The 21397-nt window shown below is 41.7% G+C and overlaps 1 protein-coding gene across 3 annotated transcripts in view; it reads left to right on the top strand.

The window, feature by feature from the left end:
* Positions 1–21397, top strand: part of brd10 (bromodomain containing 10) — a 78835-nt gene that overhangs the window by 9407 nt on the left and 48031 nt on the right. For 2 of the 3 annotated variants that reach the window (XM_078214097.1, XM_078214095.1), the window contains exon 2: positions 16529–16729. In XM_078214097.1, coding sequence (XP_078070223.1) covers positions 16529–16729 — 201 coding nt within the window. Of the gene's footprint in view, positions 1–2219; positions 2309–16528; positions 16730–21397 lie in introns of those variants that run through there. The other variant, XM_078214098.1, reaches the window with a different exon arrangement.

Raw genomic sequence — 21397 nt, 5'->3', positions numbered from 1 at the left:
GATTGTATGGAGAGGCTGTAAGGATGGATAATGGAGAAAAAATCTTTACTAGCTTTATTTCTGACACACTCAATATCACTTTCAATTTATACATTTGTTCCTTATGTAATTCATATTCAATATAGTTTTATGGAAAGCATGTACTTTGTCTTAATCATTATGTTGTTTTAATGAGCCCTTTGATATCTTGGGGAGAAAGTACAGAACAGAGAAGAGAGGAAACAGCAAGGTCTAATAGCTTGATTCTGCCCTCGGCAATGCCAATGCAGCGGATATTAAAATGATCATTTTCACTGGTTTCTTTCTTGTTCAAATACTGAACTCGAGTCCAGAATAGAATTGCTCAGTTGTGGGGTCAACGCTAGCTGTATGTTTTTCTCCCAATGTTGACAAAGAATCTCTCTCAGTATCCATCCCCATTAAATTGGCAGCTTGGGCAGAATTGTGCTATAGATCGATTGTAACAGTGGTCTGCAGTGCACATCTCCATTGGACAACATGATAGATTGTTGCTGGCTTGTGGCTGACTCTCTGCCCATCGGTTCCACAGGACAACATTCCCAATATCTTGGTTAACGATTGTCCTTGCTAGCACCTGTGTTAATCCCCGCTGCACAATTATTGGACTCTGATCCTGGCTTCTCCCAGCTGGCTCCATGCTGTCTACAGTTGATTTTATCCATCCACAAAACCTAACCTAAGAAACTTGAGACTTCAGTTTTGGACTGTTGCATATTTTTTCTTCTGCATTCTCTGAACAATCCCTTGAGCTATTCTTTATTGATTCCTTTTGAGCAGGAACCCCGCTTTATAACCTTCCCAATTGATGTGTTTGCTGGGTGCCAATATCACTACCATCCTTCTTACCCCACTTAATACTCAACAGATGCACCATAGAAAGCATTTTTTCTGGTTGTATCACAGCTGGTAAGGCTCCTGCTCTGCCCAAGACCGCAAGGAACTACAAAAGGTCGTGAAAGTAACCCAATCCATCACGCAAACCAGCCTCCCATCCATTGACTCTGTCTACACTTCCCGCTGCCTCGGCAAAGCAGCCTGCATAATTAAGGACCCCACGCACCCTGGACATTCTCTCTTCCTCCACCTTCCGTCGGGAAAAAGATACAAAAGCCTGAGGTCACGTACCAACTGACTCAAGAACAGCTTCTTGCCTGCTGCCATCAGACTTTTGAATGGACTTATCTTGCATTAAGTTGATCTTTCTCTACACCCAACTATGACTGTAACACATTCTGCACTCTCGTTTCCTTCTCTATGAACAGTATGTTTTGTCTGTATAGCACGCAAGAAACAATACTTTTCACTGTATGTTAATACATGTGACAATAATAAATCAAATCAAATCATTGCCTTTCTCCTGCTTTCTTCTGGAAAGCCTGAACAATCATCCACAATGCTGTATCTAAATACTGCCTTTGACCAAACCTTGATTTACAAGTAACAATATTTTTCCCTTTATGAATCCCCTTGACTGGCTATGGCTCTTCATCACCAAATGACACCTTGGTTTCTTTCCCTACTTCGTTAAGACTGATTAAAGAACATGTTGCCTTAGTACATTTTTTTTTGCTCTTACGGTTTCTGTCAACTGCTGAGGACCGTTCCACCCCACTTTCAACATCCTGGGGATGATCAGAAACTGAACTGGACTAACCATACAAATACTGTAGCTACCAAAACCTGTCAGAGGCTAGGAATCCTGTGCCAAGTAACTTGTCTCCTGATTCCCCCAAAGCGTGGCAACCATCTACAAGGCACAAGTCCTGAGTGAGATGTAATACTCTCCACCTGTCTGAGTGAATGTAGCTCCAGGAACACTTAATAACCTCAACATCATCCAGGACAAAGCAGCCTGCTAGATTGACACCCCATCCACATTCACCCTCACCACCCGAGGCACAGTGGCAGCAGTGTGTATCATCTACAAGATGCACTGCAGGAATTTAGCACATTCCAAACCCATGACCACTACCATCTAGAAGAGCAAGGCAGCAGACACATAGGAGCTCCACCACCTGTAAGTTTCCCTCCAAGCCACTCACCAATCCTCACTTGAAAATATATTGCTTTTTCTTCAGTATCACTGGGTCAAAATCCTGGATCTCCATTCCACTGTAGATGTACCTACACCTCTCAGACTGCAGCAGTTCAAGAAGGCAACTCACCACCACCTTCTCGAGGGTAATTCAGAATGGGCAATAAATGCTGGCCCAGCCAGTGATCCCCACGTCTCATGAATGAATAAGAAACAATTCTATGCTCCTTCTGCAGCATCTTCCAGATACAGGTGCCACCTTGCATTCTTTGCTTTTCTGACCATTGCCAAGTTTGCATATTTTCTCTGCTGTTCTCCCATTAATGGGCAAGCTTTCAGCCATCATGGTCTAACTCGCTCTTCAATGCATTCCACCATGAGCCATTGCTCTCTCCTTTAACAAAAATACTGCTACTTTGTGTCCATTTTGTTGTCTTCTCCCTTTATTTAAACGAAAGCCATGGACATTTTCTGCAGCATTGAGCGCTGTGAGTTACTTGTATCAAAAACAAAATATTGATGAAATTTTACTTGATGCTTGGTATTTAGATACTTGTTCTATACTGGTGAGAAGAGGGGAGAAATCGAATTCGGCATGATAACTTAAAGGTTTTAATAAAGTCACGCAAATCATACATTTTCTGGACGTTTTATCGCCATGGGGCTCCATTGGTCAGAGGATGGAGAGTTTCTTCACTTAAAATGAGGCTTTGGAATTTCTTGGGGTCCAGGATACAATTTAAGCTTGAGGTTGATGCCCATCATGATGTCAGCACTGCTTCAGAGTAATTGGTGAGAAGTCTCACAACACCAGGTTAAAGTCCAACAGGTTTATTTGGTAGCAAATACCATAAGCTTTCGGAGCACTGCTCCTTCGTCAGATGGAGTGGAAATGTGCTCTCAAACAGTGCAAACAGACAAAATCAAGTTGCAAAATACTGATTAGAATGCGAATCCTACAGCCAGCCAGGTCTTAAAGGTACAGACAATGTGGGTGGAGGGAACATTAAACACAGGTTAAAGAAATGTGTATTGTCTCCAGACAGAACAGCTAGTGAGATTTTACAAGCCCAGGAGGCACCCACATCAGAGTAATTGGCCATAGAGAACACCATCATTGTGTTTAACATTCAGTTCTGTACTATAGTTGGACAAAATTGTTCTCAAATCATCGGGTTTATTCCTGGCAAAACTGTTTATTTGAATTGTGTTTTTTACAGTAGTTGATGGAGAATATTGGATAGGATGTTGGCTTTTTCAAGGAGTGCCATGAGATTTTTAACATCTGCCTGAACTGTTAAATTAGTTGAAACACACAACAGACTGATTCTATGATTATTTAATTTTAAACATTTTTGGTTGCACAAAATTACTGATCTCTCATAACTATGAAATATTAGACCTGAAGTTTTCTCTGATCTGGTTGGTAATATTTGGCTAAAAACTTGCCTGATTATTCTTGGACTACTAAATTGTCTGAGACACCAAAAACCTGTTTCTTTTAACTTTAAGTATACTCAATAATGAAACATCCGCAGCCCTCTGGGTGAAGAAATTTCTATTGGGTGGAACAGTAGTTAGCACTGCTGCCTCACAGCGCCAGGGACTCGGGTTCGATTCCTGCCTTGGGTCACTGTCTATGCAGAGTCTGCACGTTCTCCCCGTGTCTGCGTGGGTTTCCTCCGGGTGCTCCGGTTTCTTCCCACAGTCTGAAAGACGTGCTGGTTAGCTGCATTGGCCATGCTAAATTCTTCTTCAGTGTACCCAAACAGGTGCCAGAATGTGGCAACTCGGAGATTTTCACAGTAATTTCACTGCAGTGTTAATGTAAGCTTACTTGCGACGCTAATAAATAAACTTAAACTTAAAAAACTCATGATCAGCCCATTATCCCGAGACTGTGCCCCTGATTTTCATCGACTCCAGTTTTGTTAGAGCTCCTGGGTGCTACACTAATATCAAGGGCACTCACTCTTACCCACCTCTGGAGTTCAGCTCTTCTGTCCATGTTTAAGCCAAAGCTGTAATGAGTTCTGAATTATTCCTGGCACTGTAGACACTATGTTCTATCACTTTGATCGAGTGCAGACTGATGGGGGGGTGATAATTGGTTGGATTGAATTTGTTCCTCTTTTTGTGGACTGGGTTAATTTTCCACAATGTCTGGTAGATGTCATTGTTGTAGCTATACTGGAACAGCTTGACTAGGGGCATAGCTAATTCTGGAGCTCGAGTTGTGTATTGGAGACGTATACGCAAGACGGACCTTGGTTAAAAACAAATGGAGCGTTATTGATGGTGTGTGATCTTTTCCTTGGCTGTCGCTTCTCTCTCATTCCTATGCTAGGTCTGTTACATCATTTCTGGTGCGTACATTAATACAGCATAGCTGTGGTGAGCCAATAGGAATAAATACAAATACATAACACAAGTCTTCAGTACTATTGCCAGAATGTTGTCAGGACCCATAACCTTTATCGTATCCAGTGTCTTCAGCCTTTTTTTTTTATATCATGTGGAATGAATCCAATTGGCTGAAGGCTGGCATTTGTGAAGCTGGGGACCCAGGAGGAAGCTGACTGAGATGGTTCATCCATTCCGTACTTTCTGAAGATTGTTGCAAATGCTTCAGCCTTGTCTTTTGCACTGATGTTCTGGACGTCTTCCCCTCATTGAGGATGGGGATGTCTGTGGTGCCTCCTCCTGTTAGCTGTTCATGACTGAATGTGTCAGGACTACAAATCTTTGATCTGACCCATTGGATCGCTTGGCTCTGTGTATTGCGTACTACGTCTGATGTTTGGCAGTATACAGTCCTGTGTTGTGCTTCTCTAGTTTGGCACCTCATTCTGATAAATCTGGTGCTGTTCCTGGCAAGCCCTTCACTTATTGAACCAGCGTTGATCCCTTGGCTTGACGGTAAGGTGGAGTAAGGAATATGTTGGGCAGAGAGGTTACAGATTTGAATGTGGTGAATATAATTCTGCTGATGCCATGAGGCACTGTGGCCCAAGTTTTGAATTGCTAGATCTGTTGTGAATCCATCCCATTTAGCACGGTACTTAATGTCACAGCATGATAGAGGGTTTTATGACATGATGTATGTGTAACTATAAGGGGAGTATGAGTTAAACTGCTGTCAATCACTGCCACCTCAACAGGATGTGATGTATTAGTCCATGGCTTGTATTTAGTCATGATGTGGAGATGCCAGCGGTGGATTGGGGTAAACACAGTAAAAAGTCTCACAACACCAGGTTAAAGTCCAACAGGTTTATTTGGTAGCACATGCCACTAGCTTTCGGAGTGCTGCTCCTTCGTCAGGTGAGTAGGAGTTCTGCTCATAAACATAGAACAGTACAGCACAGAACAGGCCCTTCGGCCCACGATGTTGTGCCGAGCTTTATCTGAAACCAAGATCAAGCTATCCCACTCCCTATCATCCTGGTGTGCTCCATGTGCCTATCCAATAACCGCTTAAATGTTCCTAAAGTGTCTGACTCCACTATCACTGCAGGCAGTCCATTCCACACCCCAACCACTCTCTGTGTAAAGAACCTACCTCTGATATCCTTCCACATCTCCCACCATGAACCCTATAGTTATGCCCCCTTGTAATAGCTCCATCCACCCGAGGAAATAGTCTTTGAACGTTCACTCTATCTATCCCCTTCACCATTTTATAAACCTCTATTAAGTCTCCCCTCAGCCTCCTCCGCTCCAGAGAGAACAGCCCAAGCTCCCTCAACCTTTCCTCATAAGACCTACCCTCCAAACCAGGCAGCATCCTGGTAAATCTCCTCTGCTCTCTTTCCAGTGCTTTCACACCCTTCTTATAGTGAGGTGACCAGAACTGCACACACTATTCCAAATGTGGTCTCACCAAGGTCTTGTACAGTTGCAGCATAACCGCACGGCTCTTAAACTCCAACCCCCTGTTAATAAAAGCTAACACACTATAGGCCTTTTTCACAGCTGGATATGGACCTGTGGATATGGACCCCAAGATCTCTCTGTTCCTCCACAGTCTTCAGAACCCTACCTTTGACCCTGTAATCCACATTTAAATTAGTCCTACCAAAATGAATCACCTCACATTTATCAGGGTTAAACTCCATTTGCCATTTTTCAGCCCAGCTTTGCATCCTATCTATGTCTCTTTGCAGCCTACAACAGCCCTCCACCTCATCCACCACTCCACCAATCTTGGTGTCATCAGCAAATTTACTGATCCACCCTTCCCGCCCCCTCCTCTAAGTCATTAATAAAAATCACAGAGCAGAGGACCAAGCACTGATCCCTGTGGCACTCTGCTAGCAACCTGCCTCCAAGCCGAAAATTTTCCATCCACCACCACCCTCTGTCTTCGATCAGATAGCCAGTTACCTATCCAATCGGCCAACTTTCCCTCGATCCCACACCTCCTTACTTTCATCATAAGCCGACCATGGGGGACCTTATCAAACGCCTTACTAAAATCCATGTATATGACATCAACTGCCCTACCTTCATCAACACACTTAGTTACCTCCTCAAAAAATTCAATCAAATTTGTGAGGCACGACTTGCCCTTCACGAATCCGTGCTGACTATCCCGGATTAATCCGCATCTTTCTAAATGGTCATAAATCCCATCCCTAAGGACCTTTTCCATCAATTTACCAACCACCGAAGTAAGACTAACCGGTCTATAATTACCAGGGTCATTTCTATTCCCTTTCTTAAACAGAGGAACAACATTCGCCACTCTCCAGTCCCAGGGGACTTATCGACCTTCAGTTTATTCAAAACTGCCAGGACATCCTCCCTCCGAACATCTATTTCCTCCAGCCTATTAGCCTGTAACACCTCTTCCTCAAAAACATGGCCCCTCTCCTTGGTGAACACTGAAGAAAAGTATTCATTCATCACCTCGCCTATCTCTACTGACTCCATACACAAGTTCCCACTACTGTCCTTGACCGGTCCTAACCTCACCCTGGTCATTCTTTTATTCCTCACCATAAGAGTAAAAAGCCTTGGGGTTTTCCTTGATCCGACCCGCCAAGGACTTCTTGTGTCTCCTCCTAGCTCTCCTAAGCCTCTTTTTCAGCTCATTCCTTGCTAACTTGTAACCCTCAATCGAGCCATCTGAACCTTGTTTCCTCATCCCTACATAAGCTTCCCTCTTCCTTTTCACAAGACATTCCACCTCTTTCGTGAACCATGGTTCCCTCACTCGGCCATTTCCTCCCTGCCTGCCAGGGACATACCTATCAAGGACACCCAGTATTTGTTCCTTGAAAAAGTTCCACTTTTCATTAGTTCCTTTCCCTGACTGTTTCTGTTCCCATCTTATGCCCCCTAATTCTCAGAGCATATAAAGACACAAACTCAATTTACAAAATAATGGTTGGAATGCGAGTCTTTGCAGGTAATCAAGTCTTAAAGGTACAGACAATGTGAGTGGAGAGAGGGTTAAGCACAGGTTAAAGAGATGTGTATTGTCTCCAGCCAGTACAGTTAGTGAGATTTTGCAAGCCCAGTCAAGTTGTGGGGGTTACAGATAGTGTGACATGAACCCAAGACCCCAGTTGAGGCCGTCCTCATGTGTGGAACTTGGCTATCAGTCTGCCACAGCAACCTCTGCAAGACGTGCCGGATCATCGACACGGGGATGCCATCATCTCACGTGAGAACACCATCCACCAGTTACACGGTACATACACTTGCAACTCGGCCAACGTTGTCTACCTGATACGTTGCAGGAAAGGATATCCCAAGGCATGGTATATTGGGGAGACCATGCAGACGCTACGACAACGGATGAATGAACACCGCACGACAATCACCAGGCAAGTGTTCTCTTCCTGTTGGGGAGCACTTCAGCGGTCACGGGCATTTGGCCTCTGATCTTCGGGTAAGCGTTCTCCAAGGCGGCCTTCACGATACACAACAATGCAGAGTTGCTGAGCAGAGACAGATAGCCAAGTGGCTTGTGCTACCAAATAAACCTGTTGGACTTTAACCTGGTGTTGCGAGACAACTTATTGTATTTAGTCTGCAGCAGCAGAAGTCAGACATGTATACTTAGTGTCCTGGTTAACATTTGTGCATACTCTTATCTTCAAATAAGGAACCCACATTATTGTTTTACCCAATCCTTGTGTGATTGGTATGATTAAAAATGTTAGCGGGTATCTTCTGTGTGAAGACAACAAGTAGGTCAAGTGGCCAGTCCGACCAGTCTAGTGAGGAACAGATGCATCTGTGACAGGTAGATTGATGAGAATACGGACGAGGTAGTTTTTCTCCCTTGGTTCCCTTGCCACCAACCAAAGCCCAGTCTGTGTCTTCCATGACTGAGCCAGCATCGTCAGTAGCAGTGCTACTGAGCCACTCTTGATGGACATTGAAGTCCCCGATCTAGATCGGGGGGGGGGGTGTGTGGGGAAAGCAGGCAGGCAGCTGGTAACTAGCAGGACCCGTGTTTGACTTGATACCACTCTTGGTGATGGACACTGAAGTAGTGCTAATGTCACTAGATGAGTAATCCAGAGGCCCAGGCTAATTAGGAATAGACAATAAATGCTGGACTTGTCTGTGAAACCCACATCCATGAAAGAATAAATAAAAGTAAATGTCAGGCTGTTGCTTCACTGGCCTACGCAACAGGTTTTCCAATTTTGGCACAAAGACCCCAGATTTCAGGAGGACTTTGCAGAGTTGACTGAGTAAGTGTGCTGTTGCTGTTTCTCGTACCTAGATCAATGGCCGATAATCTATCCAGTTTTATTAGTAAACCAAATATTGTTCAAATCCTGTATACCCGTAGTGGCTGGATTAATCACCTGGTCGGATTAAATATTGCAACTAATGTAAAGCCAAACTAAGCTAAATCTGTTGTGTTACAGGAATGCTGTTTTTTCTCTCTGCCAATGTTCTTCTGTTCTGAATACATTGAATAGTTAGGGTGAGTACCTTCTTCACCACATGTTATTCATGTGGTGTAGCTTTGGTGGTGAAGGTTGGCAGGCTATTTGACCATGAAGTAAAACAGAATTTGTTCCTGTCTATACAGGACATATATATGACATGCATTTGTTGGGTAGTAATTGGGAGTAGGAGCCCTCTTTTATTGTTACTCGTGCCTCCTAACCAAGGGTCACTGAAATAAAAAAAAATTCCGCTTTATGTTGACTAGGGATTTAACGTGGAACCTTACTAATCTGAATGGCTTATGACTATCTGCATTGGGTTTCTGAGTTTTTAGAGAGCAAAGGAATGTGTGCGTGTTCACAGAAGCATCTCTGAAAATTGTTCATTTTTGTTGAGTTAATAACCATTATTAAATAACTATTCAATAACCAGAGATCATGGGGTTAGGATCATTGGTGAAATATCGAGAGGAGAAATTAGAATTTTTTCGCTGGGTTGTCAGAATCCGGAATGTTGTATATGAAAAGGCAGTGGAAATCGATTTCATAATTTCATAAGTGAGTTAGATAGTTGCTTGAGGATGAGAAACTTGTTGGGCTAAGGACAAAAAGGGGTGTTGGACTGAGCATGAATGTTCTTTCAAAGAGTGAAAGATATCAAAGATCAAATAGCGGCAGTCTGTTCTGTAAACTATGATTTTAACACATTTGTTTCTATTTGGGTGATACAAAATCAATTTGGTGTCTCATTAACAGGTGACTTGAATTGATTTGTTGGTCCCAATGGCAGCAGTTTGCACCAGTAAACAAATGCCTTTAAATCTATGCTTAATTGTCTATAAAATTTCAGGTGTTTACCAAATTCAATTTGAACTATGGCAAATGTCAAGTTTATGTTTTGAGTTACAATGGGTAAGAGTGTTAATAGGTGGGGGCAGGAGATATGTTACTCAACATCTTAATCATTGCATAATTTCATAACTTGAAAGGAAATTTTAACCAAAACTGATAAAACTAACCAATGATGATGGTTATCTTCCATTGAAAATTGAGGCACAATAAAAACGTATTGAAATTTACTGTGGGAGACTTGCTTTTTCTGTATTATTGCCCAGTTCTGTCCATCTAAAACCGAGCAAACTGAACAGGCTATTAGTCCATCTTTCTGGGAAGGAGTAACTCCTTGAAGGACTATAGAATGAATAAATAGCTGGAGTCCACGAAGGGCCAAAAAGTATTAGAGAGATAGTTGTTATATAGCTTGTGCATCAGTCCACATCATGTGTGGGACATGACAAGGACAGTAAGAAGTCTCACAACACTAGGTTAAAGTCCAACAGGTTTATTTGGTAGCAAAAGCCACTAGCTTTTGGAGTGCTGCTCCTTAAGTGAAAGTGGGAGTTCTGTTCACAAACAGGGCATATAAGGGCACACACTCAATTTACAAAATAATGGTTGGAATGCGAGTCTTTACAGGTAATTACAAGTTTGTAAACTGAAATCCCACTCACCTGATGAAGGAGCAGCGCTCCGAAAGCTAGTGGCTTTTGCTACCAAATAAACCTGTTGAACTTTAACCTGGTGTTGTGAGACTTCTTACTGTGTTACCCCAGTCCAACGCTGGCATCTCCACATGACAAGGAAGCGGGCCGCCATGAACAACCATGGCCATTACAGGGATTAAACCTGCGCTGTTGGTGTCATTCTGGATCCAACTGTCGCATTCTAGCAAACTGAGTTTGAGGACAATAGGAGAATTTAATTAGCTAAAATTTTCGGCTTTGTCATCCAAAGGATATCTCAAATTAAGAAATGGGTCCTAGTGGCCCCCGACTTTATTAAACATTTGCTTCTCAGGACTTTCAAAAGATCTTTAAAATTCTGTCAGTTTTTGTTTGCTGATTAATTGGCAGTGCTAATTTGAAAGGGTTACTAATCCTGTCTTTGCATTGAAGCTGAACTAATGAACTGTTAACACTGGAATACCCTTGGGCGAATGACTATATCTGTCTCAGGTATGTTAATTTACCGCTCGTCTAAGTAATTCTTTCAAGCCAATACTTAGTACTGCACTCTAATGCCAACTTTGATTGTTGTGCTCAAATCTTGAAACAACCTTTTGAGTCAAAAGGCAGGAGTGCTATCAATTGGGCCACAGCTGACATTGACCATTTGACCATTCCTATCTCATCCCAGTATAGTTCTTATTGATGTTTATTTCCAGTTGTTTACTTCATTGGTGCCTGAAGTTCGCCTTTCATAAACTTCAATGTGTCTCAATTCTGTTCACGTATTGTTCCAGTTCTGTTGACTTCTAATGGCTCCCTGTACCCCACTAAATTTCTGGCATTCTTACCTGAATACACACAATTTACTTGATCATCCTCAAAAGTTACTGTTTCAACAAAGTACAAGGCAATCTCCCCTAGGTTGCTCCCCCATTCCAAGTTAAGTCTGTGTCAGAATTTAGAGCCTATATCACTGCAAGTTTATCTGAAATGGGTTTAATGGTGCTGGTAGAATTCTGAGGTTTTGGGTGTATTTTGGAAAAATTTAGATACAATTGTAGACTCATACTGGAGACTGTTTGACCCATGTACCTGTACCAGGTTATACTTTGAAAGAGGTGTCTCAATCACTCCACATTCCTGACCTTTCCCCATAGCCTTGCATATTTTTCTGAAGTATATATCCAATTTCCTTTTGAAAGTGAAACATGAGAAAATACTACATGTAAAGCACTTTCGGACATCCAGAGAATGTGAAAGGCACCATGTGATACGCAAGGCTTTTTTAATCTTCTGATATAAGGGGAACACTTAAAGTATCTCTTGATTCTCCACATAACTGAAGTCCTCATCCCTAGTATCTTCCTGTAATTCTTCTCTTACAGTCTCCAAAGCCTTGGTATCCTTAATTAAATTTGGAGTTCCAAAGTGTTTTATCTTTTGACCACTGGTACATGCCATGGTGTGAGGTGATTCACTTTGGAAGGAGTAACAGGAATACAGAGTACTGGGCTAATGGTAAGATACTTGGTAGTGTGGATGAACAGAGGGATCTGGGTGTCCATGTGCATAGATCCCTGAAAGTTGGCACCCAGGTTGATAGGGTTGTTAAGAAAGTGTACGGTGTGTTAGCTTTTATTGGTAGAGGGATTGAGTTTCGGAGCCAGGAGATCATGCTGCAACTGTACAAAACTCTGGTGCGGCCGCATTTGGAGTATTGCGTACAGTTCTGGTCGCCGTATTTTAGGAAAGATGTGGAAGTGTTGGAAAGGGTGCAGAGGAGGTTTACCAGGATGTTGCCTGGTATGGTGGGAAATCGTATGAGGAAAGGTTGAGGGGCTTGAGGTTGTTTTTGTTAGAGAGAAGGTTAAGATGTGACTTAATAGAGGCATACAAGATGATCAGAGGATTAGATAGGGTGGATAGTGAGAGCCTTTTTCCTCGGATGGTGTTGGCTAGCACGAGGGGACATAGCTTTAAATTGAGGGGTGAGAGATATAGGACAGATGTTAGAGGTAGGTTCTTTACTCAGAGAGTAGTAAGGGCGTGGAATGCCCTGCCTGCAGCAGTGGTGGACTCGTCAACGTTGAGAGCATTCAAGTGGTTATTGGATAAACATATGGATGATATTGGAATAGTTTAGATTGGTACCACTGGTCGGCGCAACATTGAGGGCCGAAGGGCCTGTACTGCGCTGTTATGTTCTATGGAGATTTGAATCACAGGAAATTTGAATGTCTTTGTCTGAACCTTCATGTCCCCATTTGTTCATGCAATAATTCTTGTAGTGTTGAGTTATCCCTCCAAAATCAGATCAACCAACCAGATACTAAAACATAAATAGCTTTAAGGTTGATTGGACATTTGAGGCTTCCAAAACACTAGGCGCTGCTTGTGGTCCATGAGGTGTCGTTAACAATCTACTAAACAATATTGCTGGTGAAACTCCAATGCTGTAATTGGCTGTCTCAGTAACGTAAAATCCCACTGCTTACACAATGCTTGTAATTTACCTTCCCAAGCTTATTACTCTTCCCTAATGCTAATACTTTGGGTTTCTCCAGTTTGAAAGCAGAGTTATTTATTTACTTGATTTGAAAAGGCTTTGTGCTGCATATTTTGTCAGCAGAAAAATGAGAGGTAAAATGAGATTAGCCAGCTTCAACAAAATTCATAATTAGCACAAATCCACAGCACACAACTGCTTGCATCTTGGTGAGAACTGATGTTGCTCATCGAGACAGGCCACACAATGTGAAACCAGTGCAGCCCATTGCTATTCTGAGATGGGCTTGAGTCTGGTCACTTAGCAGTGTAAAAGGAGCTCTGTTAGCTCTTCTATGCTATACCTGACCTAGTAATTTATTATGGTGATGGTAGTTGTGAGATATGGTTATGTGTTCCATTCTTTGTCATTTGTAGTAATGTTGTGTCAGCACTCAGAACATTCACAAAAATATTGGCAGAATGGAATCTGAAAATGAAAAATTCTCATTTACTTACGGAAAGGTTTTTCAACCTTGTTTAAATTGTTTATTACTTGGTATCATATTTAATCAATAGAATTGAATTGGAAATATCCCCCCTAATTTCTTCAAGGTTTTTAACACCTAGTTTTTGTCTTTGTTGCCTAGTTTTTATCTTTGAAATCTGCTACATGTAGGCTATTAAGTCTGACTACAGATGCTCATGATGTGGAAATTTTCCCACCAGTACTACTTTTGTGTGGGTGAGAGTATGGGAACTACTCCTGGAAAATTGCAAGATATGTAAAAGTTTTGGTTTAATTTGATCTCGGAAGTAGCAGTGAATATTTCTGGACACTTACTACAATTTACTGATTTTGAACTTTTACTTCTACAAAGTTTCTGTTGTTAAGTGTCCCAGATTCTCAAATTCCAGAATCTTCACAGTTTGCTTCTGTCGGCTGTCATATTTTATTGATTTTCTTGACTTGCTGTTGCTTCATGCCTAATGTGACTTAAGAATTTTGATCAAGTTTGAAGTGCTGTTTCCCAGTGCCACGGCAAAGGCAAGCTCTTGCTCCAGTTTGGTCTCTGGTGTCTTATGAGTTGTGGTCTGATGCAAAGCTCAGGATGTCAGGCTGGAGGCAGTAGTGGACAGGAAAGCAGATGGAACATGTCTGTGATATACTTGTAATATCAACTATCATCTGCTCTGATTTTAAAATGGCTGTGGGAGTTTGAACAGAGGCAATAGAAAAAATTGTTCAAATGAATTGCCTGGGTTTATGGATATGTGTTGTTGACAAATGATCTATTTTAATTTGCCGCATTATCCCTTTGATGTGCAATCAATGAATATTGAGTGGTTTTAAATTCCTCTTGGTTCATATGCTGACAATTTCCAAAAGGCATTTATACAATATTTACCAATTCTCTTAGCGTGAAATTAGAAGGGAACAAGCAATCATATGCTGGTCCCTTGTTTTCTAACCAGCATGGTGTAGAATTCTCTAGGGTGCTTTTTCTCTAAATAACATTTTAAACTCTTAAGAGTGCACGAAATGTGTGAAATATTGAAGCATGTAGCTCAGAGTAGTTTCATTTTTCCTTTTGACTTAAATGTTCTATTGTTATGTATTGTCAGCATTGTTACTCTACAGTCATCTTGTAGAAATATATTTTCAGTATGCAGGGTGACTTTATTGTCCAGGGCGGCACGGTAGCACAGTGGTTAGCACTGCTGCTTCACAGCTCCAGGGTCCCGGGTTCGATTCCCGGCTCGGGTCACTGTCTGTGTGGAGTTTGCACATTCTCCTCGTGTTTGTGTGGGTTTCCTCCAGGCGCTCCGGTTTCCTCCCACAGTCCAAAGATGTGCGGGTTAGGTTGATTGGCCAGGTTAAAATTGCCCCTGAGATGTGTAGGTTAGTGGGTAAATATGTGGGGGTAGAGCCTGGGTGGGATTGTGGTCGGTGCAGACTCGATGGGCCGAATGGCCTCCTTCTGCACTGTAGGGTTTCTATGATTTCTATGATTCTATGATTTCTATGATATACAATGAAAATCCATGTCACAAAAACCTTTTGCTCTAAGCTCCACTGTGGAAACCCAGCTTCATGTTAGTCCTTAGAACCTTGGTATCTTGTTACGTACACTTCCCAAAATATTCTGAGCAATAACTCCTGGTAGCATAGTTGTAACGATTTGAAAAGATCTTTATAAAACATGAAATATAAATAAATACCTTCTATTAATTGCTCATAAGATTTGCCAGGTTATTTTGTTGTGTTAATCCATAGTACTAATTGGTCTGATCTGCTTGGTTATAGCTCATTGTGAAGTTGGATTACTTTGGGGCACTGTTCAATTTTTTTGCCCCCTTTTATAAGCAAAAAGCCAATCCTGAAAGGCGCATTTCAAATGACTAAACTGTAAACTTCAAATTCAATATACTCTGTACTGAAGGCCTAATTTATTACAAGCTGAAAGGTGGGAGTATTCCAATTAGTTTCAACTATGAGCATGTAGAACTGCTCTGTTATAACTTGTGGCACTGACTTTGGGCTTCAGTCAAATTGTTAACATTATGAATCGTGTCAGGAATAGCAATAAACAAAATACAGCAAATAAAAAAGTATTTCCTCTATCAACATTGACCTGTTATGGATTAATGGTTACATTGTGCAGCTGCTGCTGCCAGAGTTCTCAAAGCCTTCCAGTTTCTTTTGGAGTCCGCAGATGCACATAGAGGTTCAGCAGATAAAAGCTTGGAAGATATTCTGTCTTATTGTTTCTTCATTCCCCTTATTGATTCACAGTCTCTTAATCTGTGGTTTACTGGCTGGGCACCAGTCTGTGTGGCTCCATTCCAGGATTGGACAGACTGCGGCTGATGAAATTTCTGAGGCTGACTTTCCGTGGAAGTTTACAATTGGTCAGGCATGGCTGCTGCCTGGCAATAGAGTTGTTCGTGCCATGCCCAAGTTATGTTCCTGTAAAGAGTTCTTAACACTGGAGGGTTGGATTTTTAAATACAGGCCAACTAAAATTTTGGAGGGGGGGGGGGTTAAAAAAAGGATTTATTTCGATCCTTTACTTTATTTCACTAATTTGAGCAGTATTCTTTATATTCACCATTGCAATAATGCCTTCTCTATTAAAATATATATGATCTTCCTTTTACCAAGCATGTCCTGCAGCTTCCTTTGAACAAAGGCACAATAGATCAACAGTGTGTACAAAAAATTCTATCTTCAAAGTTAAGTACTTTACACTAACCTCCTTTTCTACATGTGTTGTCACAGGATGTGTATATTTTTGTGTGGTCATTGTGCAACTCAGTAAGCTTTAAGTAGCTACAAATTTGCTGCTGGAGGTAGTCATGTGGGAACAATATGGTGGATTGAAAGCAATATAAAATTGAAAAGGTTTTGGCGCAAATAATTTCTGTACCCCAATCTATGTATTGATACTAATGTGTTAAATAAGTCTAATGGGAAGACTTTACCCATTAATTCAACTCCTCCAATCGACTTGTGTTACCATTTTCATGTCATTGATTGTAGTTTATTTTATGCATACAAGGCCACTGAGAGAGAAGACGACAATCGCAGTGACGTCGAAAGGCCGTTATGGTTTAGAAGAGGAGCGAGGAGCAGTGTGCACTTCCACTCGTCGACGTTCCATGCCCCGCAGCTTAGGGGGCATGTCGACAGGCGTTACTGAGTCCATAATGATTCAGGCTTTGCGACAAGAAGAACAGCAGCGAGCAAGGGAAGAAAAGAGGTGAGATGTTCAACAAAACATTTTAAAATTAAGCCTGTGCTGCTACTTTTAAATAGAAGCCTCTAACTCATTAGCCCTATGCCCGTATGTGCTGCAAATTATACCTCCCCACTTTTCCTAATGCCTTAATTATTCCCTTAGTTTTTCTAATATCCGAGTAATGTTTTGTCTGCAGCTGCAAAAAGTTTATCGCTATTTAAATTCTTGCCTTTCTTAATTTTGATAACTGGATCAGTCCCCTTTAATATTCCTCATTGCAGGGATAACAGCAGTAAAATTATATAATTGATCATGTTATAGATTAGATTGAAAGTAATACACATCGGACCAGGTAGTGTGCTGATTGATGATGCCTTTCACCTAGGGTACCTCAGACAGAAATGTCAGAAGTGTTTCATTGGCTGGCAAAAACTTTCAGTTGAGATTCAGCAATATAAACAGTTTCTAGAAATTGTAAACCCTTATTTTCGACTCGAAATCTCATGAGGCAGAATGGTGATCATTGTGAGAAATAAGAAGGTCATCCTGATGAGGATGCACTTTGCAGACTTAGCATAAGGAAAAATTGGGGTAGTGTTAAAGGAGCTTTTGTCAAACCAGCCACACACCTGAGAGTACTTGCTGTTAATGTTGAGTACCGATAGGAGAAATATTTCATTCCCTAATGTTGATATCTCAGAACACACAAAAATTACCAATAAATTTAAATTTGGCGAATTCTGTACTGGTGCATACATCTCAACTATTCAACTTTATGAATAAAGATAAAATTAAAACAAGTAATTTCCACAAAACAATTGAACTTCAGGCATAGTTGTCGAATGGTTCTTGCTGATTTTTGTTTGCATTATCTGATAGAAAATGAGCTCTAAGTAGATTTCTGTGGGCTAGTTGATTATTGACATGCTTTTTGTTTTGTGATTCGCTCCTGAAATCTTAAAGAAATGGGTTTCATGGATATTTTGGTACTGGCGGGTCATTTAACCCATTGTGTCTGCCTATGGCAGTTTGTATCAGTTAATTTCATTCCCTGGGAGTATTACTCTGCTACGTAATGCTGTTCTGAACCACCTCTCACATTTGATTAATCCACTAATTATTATCTCGTCACTTTATTTTTGTCTCGAAACATAGATGGAAAGACCAACAGAAAACTGCAAGTTATATATCAGCTTGTAACTTTTTTGCAATTTATTAGCCATACGATTGACATCCAGATTTGAGATATTAAACTATTTTCAGTGACCCTCAGCACCCTTAGGACCTGGGGGAAACATTTATAGCTGACTTGGCGTTGGGTAAAAGCATCATGAAGATGCAAACACAACCCTTTTGCGTTGAATGGAGAAGTTTCGTCCCTGAGGTTTGTTTGGTGCTATGGCTCTAGCATACCCCACCTGGAGGGTAAAACCTGCATTTCCTGTCATTGTGTGCCCAAACCTCTTCGCTTAGGGATTTTGCATTCGCTAAATAAATGTGCTCAATTATAAGGTGGTAATTGGCCATCCAGGAAAATTGCAACTGTTTTGCATGCTGATGCAATATGAAGTGATTGATCAATAGGCAACAACTTTGTTTCAGTATTACTTTATGGGGGGTTGTGGTGGAGAAGGAGTGGCTGTTTGTGCAACTCGCTATTTCCTGCTATTTTGGCATTGAGGGCATCAAATGTTAATCACACCCTGTGAAATGGGTGTTCGTGGCTCGGGAGGAGTCATTATATTGGAGGCCATGGAAAGACTAATGTTGGGACAAGTATTTAAGTATACTATGAAAGGTCTGACGCTGGGAAGTTCCGAAGAACAAAAGGACCTTGCTGTCTTTATCCATAGATCTCTGAATGCGGAAAGGCAGGTTAATAGGGTGGTGAAAAAGGCATATAGCACGCTTGCCTTTATCAGTCGGGGTATAGATTACAAAAGCAGTGAGGTCATGATGGAGCTGTATAGAACTTTGGTGAGGCAGCAACTGGAGTATGCAGTTTTGGTCACATTATAGGAAGGGTGTGATTGCATTGGAAGTGGTGCACAGGAGATTCACCAGGATGTTGCCTGGGATGGAACATTTAAGTTATAAAGAGCGGATGGATAGGCTTGTTTTCTCTGGAGCAGAGAAGACTGAGGGACGACCTGATTGAGGTGTTCAAGATTGAGGGAATGGACAAGGTAGATGGGGAGTAGCTCTTCCCCTTAGTTGAAGGGTCAGTTTACGAGGGGACACAAGTTAAAAGTGAGGGGGTGGGAGGTTTAGGGGGGATTTGAGGAAAAAAAGTTTTACCCAGAGGATGGTGACGGTCTGGAATGCACTGCCTGGGAGGGTGGTGGAGGTGGGATGCCTCGCATCGTTTAAAAAGTGCCTGGAACGCCATAACATTCAAGGCAAGTGGGATTAGGTGGGCAGGTCAGCACCTTTCATGCATCAGTGTGGACTCAATGGGCTAAGGGCCTCTTCTGCACTGTAGCATTCTGTGAAGTATAGTGTTTTCTTCCTGCTGGCTTGAGAAGCGAGCACCATCATTGCTATCAGTGTGTTCCTGAACATGTGTTCCCTATCTGTTGAATTTGGAAGTGAAGAACTACCTGCAGAGGAATATCAAATTATGTAGGAGAGGTGTTCTGTGCTCACTGCCCAGTATCTGCAAATACCATTAGTATGTTGATGGCCAGTTCCTCTTCCCAAGGAAAGCTGAAGCAATAGACTCAATAGCTATATAAACATATTAATATTTGACTAACCATAATGTTGTCCTTCCTTAGAAGCACAATAATGTTATTCCAGTAATGTTATCCCTGTCAAAGTAGATATGTCAAGTGATCAGCTAGCAGTGTCGTACCTGCCAGATCGCCAGCAACCAAATGTAACATCTGGCGCATCTATCTCACGAGAACTGTGGAAAATTGGCACCCTAGGGTTTGTCAAGAGAGCTGTCTCATCTGAAAAGGACACCTGAAGCTAATGTGCGACATGGTCTTGACATATCATGGCAGCAATGGTCAGCTGTGGCCTTCAGCTTGGTTCCACTTTCTTGTAAGCACCCTACAATGCTGATGTGTGGGGATGATGCTGTGGAGTGGTAGAGAAGGCAGCTCTCCTTGCAATACTTAATTTCAGTACCTCCTCCATATCAGCCATCAAACAAAGTCAGGTGTTGTGCTGTTTCATAACAAGCCTATAGTCTCATGGCTGCAAATTGATTTATTTCCTGCTTTTTTGCCTATTTTAGTCCTTTTTCAGCCTTGGCAAAGTCTGCTCATGGACTGAGATGTCTTTTGAGGCACATGCGTAAGAATCTGTGCTGCCTTATTGAGCGACATTCTCTTTATTTGTATATTTATTCCCTTTACCTGAATTCTAATTGGATGCAAATTTTCTGCTCTTGCCATTGGTATGCTCCTTTACCTCCAGTGCTGTTTAAAGCATATATAAAAGAGCTGACCATTGAGAGTTGCTAAGAGCTGTTTGGACTTAAGCTACCAAAAGCAGAGGCTTGGGGCTGATCAAGTTACTGATCAGAAACCTATGAATATTGTTTTGTTTTTTCCCTTTCCAAGCTGGGGCCATTTATACTTTTCTGGCTGGGATTAGCTAACACAGCATTGAACAGGATCACATCTGGAACCATCCTGATCTGTACAGATCAATCCCATGCTGGCCAGTATATTACACAGCTGGAGAACCAGTACTTTTCCATTCAAGTGTGATCTGCTTGTTTTCGATAAGGAGGAAAATTCGTCCCAGTTCTAGACATTAAACCGATATTTCACCTGTGTGAAACAGATTGTATTCAAATATTAAATGTGGTTTAGTAACCTCAAGCTTTAGCATAGCCCAGTTCATTTTTGCCTCGTATGGTTATAGCACATCTGGATTTAAACTACTCGTGTTTCTCTCTGCTCCGTTATTCCGAGATTGTAATCTGGGTACACTTTCCTATCATCACTTGTATTACACGATAATGTCCAAATTCATAATTTCTGTCAACTTTGATCAATCAGGGCAGGATCTTGAGTGCAATGGATCACAAGATCCACAATGCCTTGCACAGCTTCTTCACAATCATACACCAGGCTATCCTACATCTTCCATTTAATCTTGTTAGTTTATATAGTGGCACAGTGGTTAGCACTGCTGTCTCGCAGCGTCGGGATCTGGATTCGATTGTAGCCTTGGGTGACTGTGGAGTTTGCACATTCTCCCCATGTCTGCATGGGCTTCCTCTGGGTGCTTCAGTTTCCTCCCACACTCCAAATATGTGCGGGTTAGGTTGATTTGCCAGGCTAAATTGCCCCTTAGTGTGAGGGAGACCAGCAGGGTCAATGGCTTGGGTGGGATTGTTGTTGGTGCAGGCTCGATGGGCTGAATGGCCTCCTTCTTCTGCACTGTTGGGATTCTATTTTATGGAAATAAACTTAAGTACATATTGAATAGGGGCACAAAGGGTTTGCTTGTTTTTTTTACGCTTGCATTAGCTTCAATTGTACCTACATTGGTATTTGAATTTCCATTATTGATGTGCCTTGGGAATACAACCCAAGTTGCTCAAATGACACCTAGTGGCAGAAATCTAGTACTGTCTGCCCCCTATTAAACACAATTACAATTAAAGGCCCAGCTTAAGAGAAAAAGAGACAAAGTTTTTAAAATTTCAAAGATTATCAGTTGTATTTT

This window comes from Mustelus asterias, chromosome 6, assembly GCF_964213995.1.
Source record: "Mustelus asterias chromosome 6, sMusAst1.hap1.1, whole genome shotgun sequence".
Classification (NCBI taxonomy): Eukaryota; Metazoa; Chordata; class Chondrichthyes; order Carcharhiniformes; family Triakidae; genus Mustelus; species Mustelus asterias.
Note: the sequence above shows the minus strand (reverse complement) of the source record. Positions and strands in the feature narration are given on the sequence as shown.